The sequence below is a fragment of the Macaca fascicularis genome, chromosome 14 (genome assembly GCF_037993035.2).
Source record: "Macaca fascicularis isolate 582-1 chromosome 14, T2T-MFA8v1.1".
Taxonomy (NCBI): Eukaryota; Metazoa; Chordata; class Mammalia; order Primates; family Cercopithecidae; genus Macaca; species Macaca fascicularis.
The window spans coordinates 117,297,177-117,310,382 of NC_088388.1; the positions used below are offsets into that span (position 1 = coordinate 117,297,177).

Sequence of the window (13,206 nt, forward strand, 5' to 3'; positions counted from 1 at the left end):
TTCCTTCCCCCCTCCTTTTCCCGAGCAATGCCTCTCCCGGAGGGCGGGGCATGCACTTATCCAGGTTGCGGGGCGGGCGGGCGGGCAGGAGGGGGCGGCCCGGGCCTCGGGATGGAGTTGCAGCGCCCAGGCGTCAGAGGCAGAGGCCCGTGGCCGCTATACAGATTGCGGGGCTGGCGGGCGCGGCCCGGCGCTCTGCATAGCGGCCTGTAGAGTGCAGGCGGCCAGGCAGCGCCGAGCGGGTTAGGCAGGTTCCGGGGCCCCGTGCCCCCCCCTCCGCCTCCCCGCCCCCCTGTGTTGTCGCCTCTCCCTCTCGCTGCTTCACTTCACGGGGCGAACATGGCGCACAGCTGTCGGTGGCGCTTCCCCGCCCGACCCGGGACCACCGGGGGCGGCGGCGGCGGGGGGCGCCGGGGCCTAGGGGGCGCCCCGCGGCAACGCGTCCCGGCCCTGCTGCTTCCCCCCGGGCCCCCGGTCGGCGGTGGCGGCCCCGGGGCGCCCCCCTCCCCCCCGGCTGTGGCGGCCGCGGCGGCGGCGGCGGGAAGCAGCGGGGCTGGGGTTCCAGGGGGAGCGGCCGCCGCCTCAGCAGCCTCCTCGTCGTCCGCCTCGTCTTCGTCTTCGTCATCGTCCTCAGCTTCTTCAGGGCCGGCCCTGCTCCGGGTGGGCCCGGGCTTCGACGCGGCGCTGCAGGTCTCGGCCGCCATCGGCACCAACCTGCGCCGGTTCCGGGCCGTGTTTGGGGAGAGCGGCGGGGGAGGCGGCAGCGGAGAGGTAAGGGGGCGAGGAACCCCCAGGTCCGGGGTCTCGACCCTCTGCGGAGCCCCCTCCCCTCCCCCATCCGGGATTGAGGAGCATCCCAATTCTGGGACCATCTCAGGGTCCCTCACCCGGGGCGAATGGCTCTCCCATCTTGGGACCCCCATGCAGGGCTGCAGACCCCCAGGCGCCCCCACCCCGGGGTTTGGGCCCATCTGGCTGAGGGCGTCTGCCCCCCGCTCTCCTCCCCCTGACCCTTCCCCAAATCCCTTGGCACAGACCCCCTCGCCGGGGTTTCCCATCCCGGGACTGAACCCCTCCTCCCTTTCACAGATTACCTCATCCGAGCAAGATTCCTCCCTCCCTCCCTCCTAGAGACCTGATCCCGCCACATCCCCGCCTCCCTCTCTGGGCAGATGTGTTACTCCTAGGGCAGTTTTCCTCTCGGGCATCTCTCGGGTGATGGCCTCATCCAGGACCACGTTCTCCTAGCCCTTGGGGATCGATGTCCCTTCCAGCACCTTGCTTTCGAAAACCCGATGAACCCTCGCCCCGTCCCCGGGCCAGGTCCCTATACTGCCAGCCACTCCCCCTTCCTTCACCTCCACCCTCTACCCCCACCCCAAGCAGACAGATCCTCCCCCATTCCTCCCTACCCCACCGGGGAAAATCTCTCCTCTGCACCTTTCCTGGTCTCACCTCCTTTCCCTCTGAAGATAACGGTGATTCCTCATATAGCAGTCTCTTCCCCCCGCCCCCCCACCTCGTCTTACAGGGCTACAGTTTCTAGCCTATTGGTAGCCGGGAATTACTCTACCTTCACTCCACCCTTTCCCTCCTTTAGAATGAAGGATTAGTGGCATCTTGGAGGGGAAAATAGTCCACTGTCCCCTAGGCTTAGAGAAGAGCAGCTTTCCACCACTCCCCCTGGAGAGGAGGCAGGCTTTCCCTCCAGCTCTGGGGAAGGGGGCCCCTGTGAGGGGAGGTGTTTGTGGGGGGACTGGGGCAGCATCCTCCCAGGGGAAGCAGCTGCTCTCCTACCCCACCCACTGCGCCTGAGAGCACGCAGTCTCCAACCCGAGCTCCCTCCCGCCCTTCTCTTCTCGTCATTTCATTATTGATCCACCTTTTCCTAGGCCAATCCTGGGGCTTGGAAGGGGTGGGGGAAGCCAGGTTGGGGTGAGGAGAGTAGATAAGGGACAGTTATACTTTAGTGTGGTGGCGGTGGTTGCTTTGGGATGGGAGAAAGAGGAGGACTGTGAAGCAAAGTTATTCCTTAGAAATGACTTGGGGTTCTACTCTGATTCTTATAAGGAGACCCAAGGTGGATGAAGGGTCAGAGCGTTGCCCCTTCCCCATTAGTACTGGGGCAATAACGGAGTTGCTTCTATAAACACTTTTCAGCCCCCTTCAGCAAAAAGGAAAGTTGCCCAGGGAAGGGAAGTTGAGTTCAGGTTCAGCCAGTGGCGTTGCGCATTTGTTTTCCATTGGATGCAGGAGGGGGGAGTTTGAATTGTAGAGGGGGGAGAATGGCATGGGGGATGCTAGGAGGAGGAAGAGCAGCTGCTAGGGGCTGAAGCGAAGGGGGGTAGGGGGTTGCTGCTCTGGAGTGCTCTTGATTGAAACAGAAAGGGAAAGATAACAACCAGCCGTTTCCTGCGTGCTCTGCCGTTGGTGCACACAAAATATCCTGGGCAAACCCCTTGTCCCCTATTGTGCCCCGCACCCCTTTAGATTTACGGAAAGATCCTGGGAAGAAGGGGAGGGAGGAGATCCCAAGGACCCCGGCCCCTCCTTTCGAGGAGCTGGCGTTTTTTGGTTGTTAGTCTTCCTGCCTCCTTTTTTTTAATCGTTTCTAAGGCAGCCTGATCAGGAGACTGACAACAACCCGCCTTCTGACAGAGCAAGGAGGACATGATGGGGGCGTGTTCCTTGCTATGTAGCTAGCTGCAGCGTCCCCTTTCCCTGCCTCTCTCTGCGCTATCTCCACCTCCTTTTCCCAGCCTTCAGAAGGCAGCTGCAGTCAGCAGGGTTGTTTGAGACTATTTATTGGTTGCTGTAGATTATTATTTTTTTTTGAAAGGCCAATTCTGTATTTTTTAAGCTAACAACACAGATCCCATGTAGTTGGAGAACCAAAGGCCACATACATGACAAAAAGACTGAACCGTTCAGGTTACTTGCATGGAGTTGGTGCTTAAATGTGAGTTGATTTTGCTTTTTTAAAAGATACAGCAGCAAAAAAAAAAAAAAAAAAAAAAATCAAAACTGACATTTCATTTACCTGCTTATTTTCAAAATTGAGACTTGCCTGGTTATATGTAGCATTTTAGCGCCGTGTGTATTTGAGTTTAATAAAGTCTCTATTAGGAGAAGTTAGTCCATTTTAAGGGGATCCTGAGAAGCATTTTCTTCTTGTTCAGTATGCTTATTTATTTTGTATTGAAGGACCAAACATTCACATTCCAAATGTTATCACATATTCAAAAGCAAAGTTTTATGCTGACAGCTTCCAATCATAGTTTTTCAAGAGACTGGTTAGAAAGAGAGCCACCTGGATTCAGGGACCTAATGTCTGGGCACCAGAATATTTTATCTGTTGGTCTTTGACAAATCACTTTTAAAGTTTTAATCAGGGGCTAAACGTTTTCTTACCTACTGGCATTATGAGATAATTGTAAACTAGTGTTTTATTTTGCTTAACACTAGTATATAGTGTAAAGCCTGTCAAGGAATTGCAGTTATTTCAAATAAGATCATACTTATAAGGGGTTTTTGTCTTTAAAACTTTTTCCTGAACAGTAGTTGCTGCTTCGTTATGAGAAGAGTAGTTGACTCCTTACATTAAACTTGAGTATTTTTTCTGACTTGGACTTGAATGAGCTCTGTTCCATGGGTAAGCTTTTTATGTGGTGTTTGAGGCAATCCAGTGTGAGTTGATGCTATGCGTTGAGTAGTGGTAAACCTCTGACCTGAAGTTTTCATTGTAGAAGCCAAGCGCATATATATATATATTTTTTTAACATAGCCTTACTAATCAATGATAAAGTTCCAAAAAGGAAGTTTAGGTTCACCCTGGGCTGACATGGAATTATAAAGATTGCTTCTCAGAACTCACTCATGGCTCTATATCAAGTCTTATCTGAATTCATGAAGAAATGGTTATATGATCCAAAATGATTCTAACCTCTTTAAACTGGTTCGCCTTCAGTGAATAATGACTATAACTTGCCTCTAACAACACCTATGTTAATACTTCTAAAACTAGGTAACAGAACTTCCAGATGACTTTGTTGTTTGAACTCCCTTAGCCATAGGAGACTTGTCCTTCACTGCTGCTGATTCCTGACTTCCTTTGTATGACAATTAGGAAGCAGAATTGAGGTTTTGTTTTATTGAGCACTGTAAGAAATCAGAGGTCCATTTTTTGTCTTTCCCCTTCCCTCTGTAGTGTCAGTATCCCATTTTTCTAAGGATTGTCTCAGGTAATGTTCATATTACTGTACTTTGCCATCTAAATAAACATAGTACAGCAGCACCCTTTCTGTTGACTGGAAGTTAGGCTGTTGTAATAATAAACTCCTGAAACAGTATATTTATCAGTAACTAGTCTTTGTTTATTAATGTCATAATCCGGTTACCTTCCCTACTACTTCACAAAATATTAAAAGCAAAATTTCCATCCTGTTCATAACATAACAAACTTTAATTAGATACAAATTGAAACTGAGTTACAGCATTGGTGTGTATTTGTTTTCACTTGAAATTGCAGTTTAGTTCATGTGGACTGAGACAGGCTTTTGGATTGGACCTGAAAAGATAGTATTCCTGCAGCTGAAAGGTAGTAGGAGAGTGTTTGTGATTTTTTTTTTTTATGTTTATTGATCACGTATGTACCAAGAGTGGGAGCTGCTCCTTCATTGCCTTCACAGCTAATCCTAAGATTGGCAGAAGGTAAATGAAGGAGGGAACACAAGTACAGTGGAGTGCACTAAGCCTCTGAGTAGAAGTTAGTGGATGTGGGCTCTCATCTCCGTTACTGAACAGTTACGAGACCCTGGGCAAATTCACTTTTAACCTTAAATTTCTGATCTGTAAAATGAAAAGTTTGGACTAAATAGCTCATGAATCTGTTCTGTGTCAGTATTATGATTCCTTTCTATTGTATTAAATTTTGGGTCAGATCAGAATTTCTTATTCTGAGTTCATTTCAAGAGTCAGAGTCAAGTGAGACAATTTGGTAATTTTTGGTTTTTTTTTAGTCAGGGTCTCACTATGTTGCCCAGGTGTGTCCTGAACTCCTGATCCTCCTGCCTCAGCCTCCTGAGTAGCTGGGATTCTGTTTGGTAATTTTTAATATCAGATCATACCTTTGCCCGTGTAACTGGCATTATTATTAGAAGGAGAAATTTTCAACTTGGAAATTTTTCATTGTGTGAAAAAAACATAAGGACTTTGGTGAAGTTGACCAGTTTCATTTATAAGAAAAATGAGGATAAAGTTTTTACACATAGTTCTGAGAACCTACAGAATCCCAGGCATTATCTGGTGTTTAGAGGCCCTTTTGTTTGACTAAATGTGTTTTCATTGTTGTGAATGCCAGACTATCCAAAAGAGAAGTTATTTTCAGTCTAGGTGGTATATTCCTTTAGGTGTGTGAATTTTGAATGAAAAGAAAAATCCAATACATCAATGTATTTATAAACTGAAGTGATAGTACCTACTTCATAGGAAGTAGTTATTAATATGTTCTGAAATGGTTTATACTGAGCATTAGAAATTCAGTCTTTAGAACTTTTCTTCCTCTGTGACTGAAAACCAGATGACATGTCCCCATCTTTCACTTCCATTTAATTATCTTAAGGCACATACTCCTGGAGGAAATCATCATTCACACAACAGTGATCTATCATCTTATTGGAAGTTGAGAGAAACTATTCCCATCTTGACTTCTCATTTCTTTGTTCACCTTGGAGCTGTCCTTCCATAGGGCAGCTGTGCAGACTCTATACCAATTGCCTCCCTTACCCTGTGGCTAGAGGGGGTGGCAACAGTGCTTTGCTTGCTCAGAGGCATAACAGACTGCAGTGCCTCTCTCTTTTGGAAACTCGCTGTGTTTTAATTGTAGGTCTCCTAATTAAGATCTCTTTGTGCCTGCCCACATTCCACTAGTGTTGGCACAGAACTTCAGCTTCCTTCTAGCACTTAACTGAAGGCCTTCAATCGGGCCTTTTGTGAATATCTTGTCTCTTTCCATTCTTCCTCTGCCAAGGTGGAGAGCCCAATGGCATAGACCTTTGAGAAGGGGGAAGCTTTGTGACTATCACTACTTTGGGAGGAATTTATTCAAGGATTGCTGGGATGGGACCTTCCTTTGTTTGCATATGTTATTTTCAGGGATTAAGAAAGGTTAAATTACTAATGAGTCTGGCATGACATACCTACATTTTAATCAGATTCTTAACCCTGTAGGCACTAGTAGGAAAGAGGATGCCACAGAGTTCACTGTTACAAAGTATTTCCTTGGATCTTATCTAGACTGGTTTATGAAGCTTGATGAGTAAAATATTGTCATGGAGTAAATCTCAGACTTGTGATTTTTGTGGACTCCGAGGTTGTTGAAGACAAGACAATCAGATGAAATTATTGATTGCTCCTAGATTGTATCAGCTTTGAGACACAGACTGAATTAAAGTTAGCTTTGAGATCTGAATTAACTTTTGATTAGAAAGACTTTAGGAGGTTCTGGAAATTGTTGAGTTAATTAAGAATACCCTTGTAGGCTCCAGTATTTCTTGAGAAGTTCAGGAATTGTCTAGGCTTCTAGAGTATTTTCAGAATAAGATAAAATAGCTTTTCTGGAAAAAGTAGTTTGACTTTAGTTTCCAGGACCTTCGTATTCAAAATACAGTATGTTCTTTACTAGATCTACATGTGGCATGCTAGAGAAAATGCTACCTTTTATTAAGAAAAAGGAATCTTAAATCCTTTACCTGGACCCAGATGGCTTCATTGATCACATCAGTATGAGGTTACGCAGACAAAGGGCTATTTTTGTTGTTATTGTCATTTCATTGGTTGTTGAAGAAGGCCTGGAAGAAGGAAGTACAGGATCTTTTATGGCATGCATTAAATAAAGCTGGAGGCCTGCACTCTTATACCTGAGTGGGTGGTTTTATGGCCTAATTCTCTAATTGCTGGCATTTATGACAGTGTGGATGCTACTGGCCCTGTGGCTGAGGTAGATTATGCTGGGAATAGGGAGAAAAAAGGGGTCCTTTTGTTAGCCTTTTCATTTTCCCCCTCAATAAAGTCTCTGAGAAAGCCCCGAGGAAATACAGAGACACTTGGACTGAGGGAATGATTTCCCATAAAATGGTTCTTTATGTTTTTAAAATGATGAACTGCTTTTCTTGACCTATCCAAAGAAATCCATACCACCACTGTTAAATATTTCAATGAGTTTTTTACCTTGTCAGGTTACACACCAGGGGAAGCCAACCATGAGACTGTAGCTGCTGCCAGACATTTGCTTCTAAAGACTTAAGACATTTGAAAGAAGAATTTTGTTATGTGATTTGTAATTGTTGTGGATGATATAAATCCCCTTGAAGGATTAGTCTAAAACTTCTAAGAGGCCAAGCTTGGTTTAACTTTCAGATGTTGAATTGAATGTATTGCCCTAATGAGTTTTAGTTTTAAGGAAACAACAAAGATATGAGTTAGTTGGCAGTTTTCTGTGCAGTGTATGAAAATTCCCCTTCCCTTGAAATGAGTAGTTGTTTTTCTATTTGACAAATAGACTGAAGGGATTTCCCCAGATATCTTACCTTTAATTATTGCTACAGCAGTACCCTGTGAGGTACCATTGGGTAGCATCTGTCCAGTGGCATCTATTTCAGGAGATGGAGTTTTTCCATATATAGTATTTTATCCACTTTCTTGCATTTCTGGTTTTGTGTTTTGTTGGAATGTTTGGGTATAGATGTTTTGATGTCTTTCAGCAACAAAAGCTATGAATCTTTCTAACATTCATACTGTTTTAGAGAGATCCACTTGTATTATCTATGCTTTGCTGAAGCATCATTGTTTCATTCTCATTTTACAGCATCAATGTAATGGTAGCTTTCTGTCTTGAATTAGGAGAGTGATATTACTTGTGAGAAGTGTTTCTAGAGAAAAGTTTTTTCTTTAGGCTCTCCTTTATACTATCTCAGTTCTAAAAACTAGGGAGAAGTTAATTGTTATTTCTAATAAATATCCTACACCTGGAGAAATATTTACACCTGCCCATATTCAACCTCTGCCCATCCATGAGGATTGACCACTTTTTAGATCAAACACAAACATTGTCCCTAGATTATTACCTTTAATTATAAGCAGTAAAACCTTGTGGATAACATCTCTTTAAGCTTAGCTAATGAGGAAATCCTTTTGTAATCTCTTTGGCTAGGATTTTTTATTTGTGCATATTTAAATGCCTTTACAGAAGAAAGGGAGAATCTCATAATCTAATCTGTACTGGTGTGAGATAGTATAGCACAGTAATTAAGAGTTGTTAAGACCATGGGCTCTGGATTTAAACTGCCTGAGTTCAAATCTAAGCTCAGCCATCTTGAAAAAGTTTTTTTTGTGTTTTGTTCAGTTTGTTTGCGACAGGGTATGCTCTGTTGCCTAGGCTGTAGTGTAATGGCACAAACATTTCATTTCAGCCTCAACCTCCAGGGCTCAAGCAATCCTCTTGTCTCAGCCTCCTAAGTAGCTGGGACTACAGGCATGCGCCACCACACTCAGCTAATTGTTTTATTTGTTGTAGAGATGGGGGTCTCACCATGTTGCCCAGGTTGGTCTTGAACTCCTGGCCTCAAGTGGTCCCCCCACCTCAGCCTCCCGAAGTGTTGGGATTACAAATGGGAGGCACTGCACCCAACCAGAAAAGTTTTTGGACCTCTCCATGCCTCCGTTTCTTCATTTGTAAGTCAGGGGTACTCATGCTTCATAGCCTTATTGTGAGGCTTAAGCGAGATCATGCATGTAATGTAAGCACTTAGCACTTTGCCTGGCACATAGGAAGCCCTAATTATTAGAACCAAGAGATTGAAAGGAAAGCAGGGTTATAATCTTTTTTTTTCATCAAAATAACTGGTTTTTATTACATTGAGTTATACCTGTATATATATGCATACATACACCTGTTTGAGTGCTATAATCTTAGAATGTTCTTGATATTAGTTTGAGTGTCAGGTTCTTCTATGAGCTAGGTAGAACCAAATTGAAGGCCAGCCACCTATCTTGGTAACAACATTAGTGTCCAACTAAAACATATTAAGAGATAAGGCAAAAAAGAAGAAAGAGAACAAGATGGTATAAATAGGCAGCTAAGATACCAAGGAACACAGTGCCTCCATGAGTTGCTCATTATCAGGCCAAGGCAACTATAATGGGGTTGCTACCTGTTGTCTCTATAACTAGTGTTCCTGATCTTTTTATGAGGAGAGCACTTGGTGGTTCCTTACAACAGCTCTGAGGCTCTTCAGGGTACTTAGGCTCCAGGTTCAGATCCATTAGTCTATACTTGGTGACATTTGTTCTTAAGTGTCAGCTTGAGGAGAATGAGTGCTGGTCTACGGAGATCAATGCAAGTAACCATTTAATTATAGAAGAAATGCTGAATTGTAGGTTGCAATTTCTGAGGGTTGGGACTTGAGCCGAATGGTCAAAAGCAGATTAGAGTTTAAGAGTAACTAGTTAAGAGTAGTGTGTTTAAGGAGGAAAAGTACAGTTTTGGGCCGGGCGCAGTGGCTCATGCCTGTAATCCCAGCAGTTTGGGAGGCCAAGGTGGGAAGATTGCCTGAGGTCAGGAGTTGAAGACCAGCCTGGCTAACATGGTGAAACCCTGTCTCTACTAAAAATACAAAAATTAGCTGGGCGTTGTGGCCGGCACCTCTACTCCCAGCTACTTGGGAGGCTGAGGCAGGAGAATCGCTTGAACCTGGGAGGTGGAGGTTGCAGTAAGCCAAGATTGTGCGACTGCACTCCAGCCTGGGCAACAGAGCAAGATTCTGTCTCCCAAAAAAAAAAAGAAAAAAAGAAAAGTACAGTTTTGCTGTACTCTCTTTAAAAAAAGATTTGCAGGCTGGGTGGGGTGGCTCAGTCCTGTAATCCCAACACTTTGGAAGGCCGAGGCAGGCAGATCACTTGAGGTCAGGAGTTTGAGACCAGCCTGGCCAACATGGTGAAACCCTGTCTCTACTTAAAATACAAAAATTAGCTAGGTATGGTGGTGTGCGCACCTGCAATCCCAGCTACTTGGAGGCTGAGGCACGAGAATCACTTGAACCCAGGAGGCAGAGGTTGCAGTGAGCCAAGATCACACCACTGCATTCCAGCCTGGAGGACAGAGTGAGACTCTGTCAAAGGTTTGCTAATGTACTCAATACACCATCAGAAACCATCAATACACCTCAGAAACTGAGGCACAGACAAGTAATTTTCTTTAAGTTATATGGCTAGTAAGTGGCAGAGCTAGAATTTAAATCTGAACCTACATCTGCTTGAAAGTTGATTCTTGCTCTCTACACTGTGCTATCTTTAAATCCTTTCTCTTCCCACTCCCATCCAATCAATTTCTGAGTCTTGTCCATTATGTTATTGTAGTGTTTCTTTCATCTGTCCTTGCTGTTCTGTTCCTGCTGTTCTAGTTTAAATTTCCATTACTTTTGGATAGTTTATTGTGGTAATCTTCTCATTGGTCTTCCCACCTATCTTTTCACCCGGCACAGTGCTACACAATATAATGGTTTTCTTTTTTGTTTTGTTTTGTTTTGTTTTTTGAGACAGAGTCTCGCTCTGTCGCCCAGGCTGGAGTGCAGTGGCGCGATCTCGGCTCACTGCAAGCTCCGCCTCCTGGGTTTACGCCATTCTCCTGCCTCAGCCTCCTGAGTAGCTGGGACTACAGGCGCCCGCCACCGCGCCCGGCTAATTTTTTGTATTTTTAGTAGAGACGGGGTTTCACGTGGTCTCGATCTCCTGACCTTGTGATCCGCCCGCCTCGGCCTCCCAAAGTGCTGGGATTACAGGCGTGAGCCACCGCGCCCGGCCATAATGATTTTCTTAAATACAGATCTGATTATGTCACTTTATTCCTAAAATCCTTTGGCTTCTCACTGAATATAAAATTTAAGATTCTCAGCCCTGTATGATCTTGCTAGCCTGTATTTCTAAATTTTGAACCGTGTCTCCTGAATGTACGTTGTTACCGCTTCAACCACATTGGACTACTGAACTATTAGGTATTCTCCACAGTCTGTTTATCTGCCTTTGTACCTTTGCTAAAGCCTCTCCTTTGCCTTAAAGTCTTTCCCATTTTGACCTGTCTTGGGCTTATTATTCATCTCCCATGGTTCAACTCAGATCCCCAGATCCTAACTCTTCCATGTTTTCACAGATTGTACTGCTAGTTGAAACTCAACTTCTTTCCTGTTTTCTTTTTGTGTTTTGTACATTACACTTAAAGAATTTAACCCAGTATACCTTATGTTGTGATACTTTTGAAATGTGTCTTTGTCCCATTAGATAGTGACTCCCTTAAGACATGGGCCATTTTTAAGTCATCATTTATGTTTTATGTTTTTTATAGTGGTGACTTTTTATATAGTATTTGTTGAATTGAAAATCTGATCTACATACAGCTTTTAGGAATACTTTGCTAGGACACATTACATAAACTAGGAGAACTTATGACTACGAACAGAATATTTGGACTAATCATTAAGAAATACTAATTTAAGTATGGCAAAGGAAAGCATAGTAGCCATGATGGGACATTTTTGTAAAGGTACTGATTGGGTTTTGAAAGCAATGTTAAGGTATCCTGATGGAATGGCATTATCTTTTATGTAGATAATACTTAGCACTGATCATCCCCTTACTTGAGTGTTGTTTCCATTTCTAGGTTCCTCAACTTAAAAGGGATGAGGAGACCTTGGAGACGGTTCTGAGGAGACTCAAAAGATGATTATATGATTGGAAGTCAGTCCTATGAGGAAAGGTTGAGAGAATGAAAGGTTAAGAGGCAACTTAATAACTCTTCAAAAAACATGAATGGATCCATTATTAGGAATGGTAACCAGCGGTTTCCCAGCTCCACTGACAGCAGAATAAGAGAAAATAGGTTTAAACTGAAATAAGGGGTAGTTGTGTAAAGAACTTATTGGTAATGATGGTTGTCATTATAGTCATGGTAAAAAGGTTGCCAAAATAATTTTATTATCTTCTCTGGAAGTATATTTTAAAAGTACAGTCCTGCCTATATATGTATAAAATGACCTCTCAAGCTACCTTTTCCTTCTGTGAATCAGTAAATAAATTCTTATTCAGTTCCTCGAAGCAATAATTACTTTTCAGTAGGAAGCTTCCAGAGAAATTTCTTTATGAAGTAATGGTTTTTGTAGTGGCTTTATAGGAGAATAAAAATTTTGTAAGTGGAGCTAAGAGAGAAATCTTAAACATCAAGAGAAACCAAGGAAAACAGTAGGTGTGGTATCAATATAGGAAACAAATAAGTATTTGTAGCTTTTATGTCCATTTTCAGTTGTCATTTAAAGAGGTACGGTTCAGAATAGCTCTTGTTAAGGCTGTCACTGCTTGTGGATACATTATAACAAATGCTTATAAGTCATTTCCAAACTAATATAAGTTTGCTTCATGTTAGTATTATAAAAGCCTCTGACCCTTGGCTTTTGAGGCTATGTAGAGGGCTTGCATCACTCAGAATGAAACCTTTTTAGATATGTTGGGTTGCAGAAAGCATTTCCTGTACAGTCAGAATGAAAACCTGAATTGGGATTATTCATGTAGATTACCAAAAGTCTGGGCAGAGCTGATATTACCACCAGCCAGTTTTCCTACTAACTCTTAACTCCAAAACCTTCATTGGGTTATTGAAGCTTTAGGACTTTTGAATTTCCTACTGGAATTGTGTATGAATTCCTTCTTTCAAGTGAACTGATACTAGATTTAAGATTAGTTATATATCTTAAGTATTTTTTAAGTTGCATATAATAAATAGTCTCTACTTTTAACCAGTCTCATAAAATGCCTGTAGTTCATAGGTGAAGCTGGATTGTTGCAGGAATTCTGCAATTGTTGGCAAAGTGAAGGGCAGTTTGACTCCTTAATTATAAAGTTGGATGTCATTTGAGAAACTCTGGGAATTGAAAGTAGAACAAATTCATACTTTCCCTATAACTTTTAATAGCTTGTTGTACATTCAGTAAACAAGAGATATAAAATTCAAAAAACTGCTTGTATAAATTCAGAAAATGGGATTATAAAAGCAAAGACGATTTCTCTTATGATTCTTTGTTCTACTTGAGAGATTCAAGTGTTGGAGTAATAAAAAATACCAGGGACTTTCTTTTTTTTAATAGGTTGATGCCACCTAATGTG

General features: G+C 43.3%; 1 protein-coding gene across 13 annotated transcripts in view; it reads left to right on the forward strand.

Moving 5' to 3' along the window:
- Window positions 1–318: 318 nt before the first annotated feature.
- The window catches only part of KMT2A (lysine methyltransferase 2A), a 91,459-nt gene continuing 78,571 nt past the window's right edge, over window positions 319–13,206 (forward strand). For 7 of the 13 annotated variants that reach the window (XM_065529038.2, XM_065529041.2, XM_065529040.2 and 4 more), the window contains exons 1-2: window positions 319–771; window positions 2,861–2,959. In XM_065529038.2, coding sequence (XP_065385110.1) covers window positions 340–771; window positions 2,861–2,959 — 531 coding nt within the window. In that variant the 5' untranslated portion in view covers window positions 319–339. The remainder of the gene's footprint in view (window positions 772–2,860; window positions 2,960–13,206) is intronic. The other 6 variants (XM_065529043.2, XM_065529045.2, XM_065529044.2 and 3 more) reach the window with 1 other exon arrangement.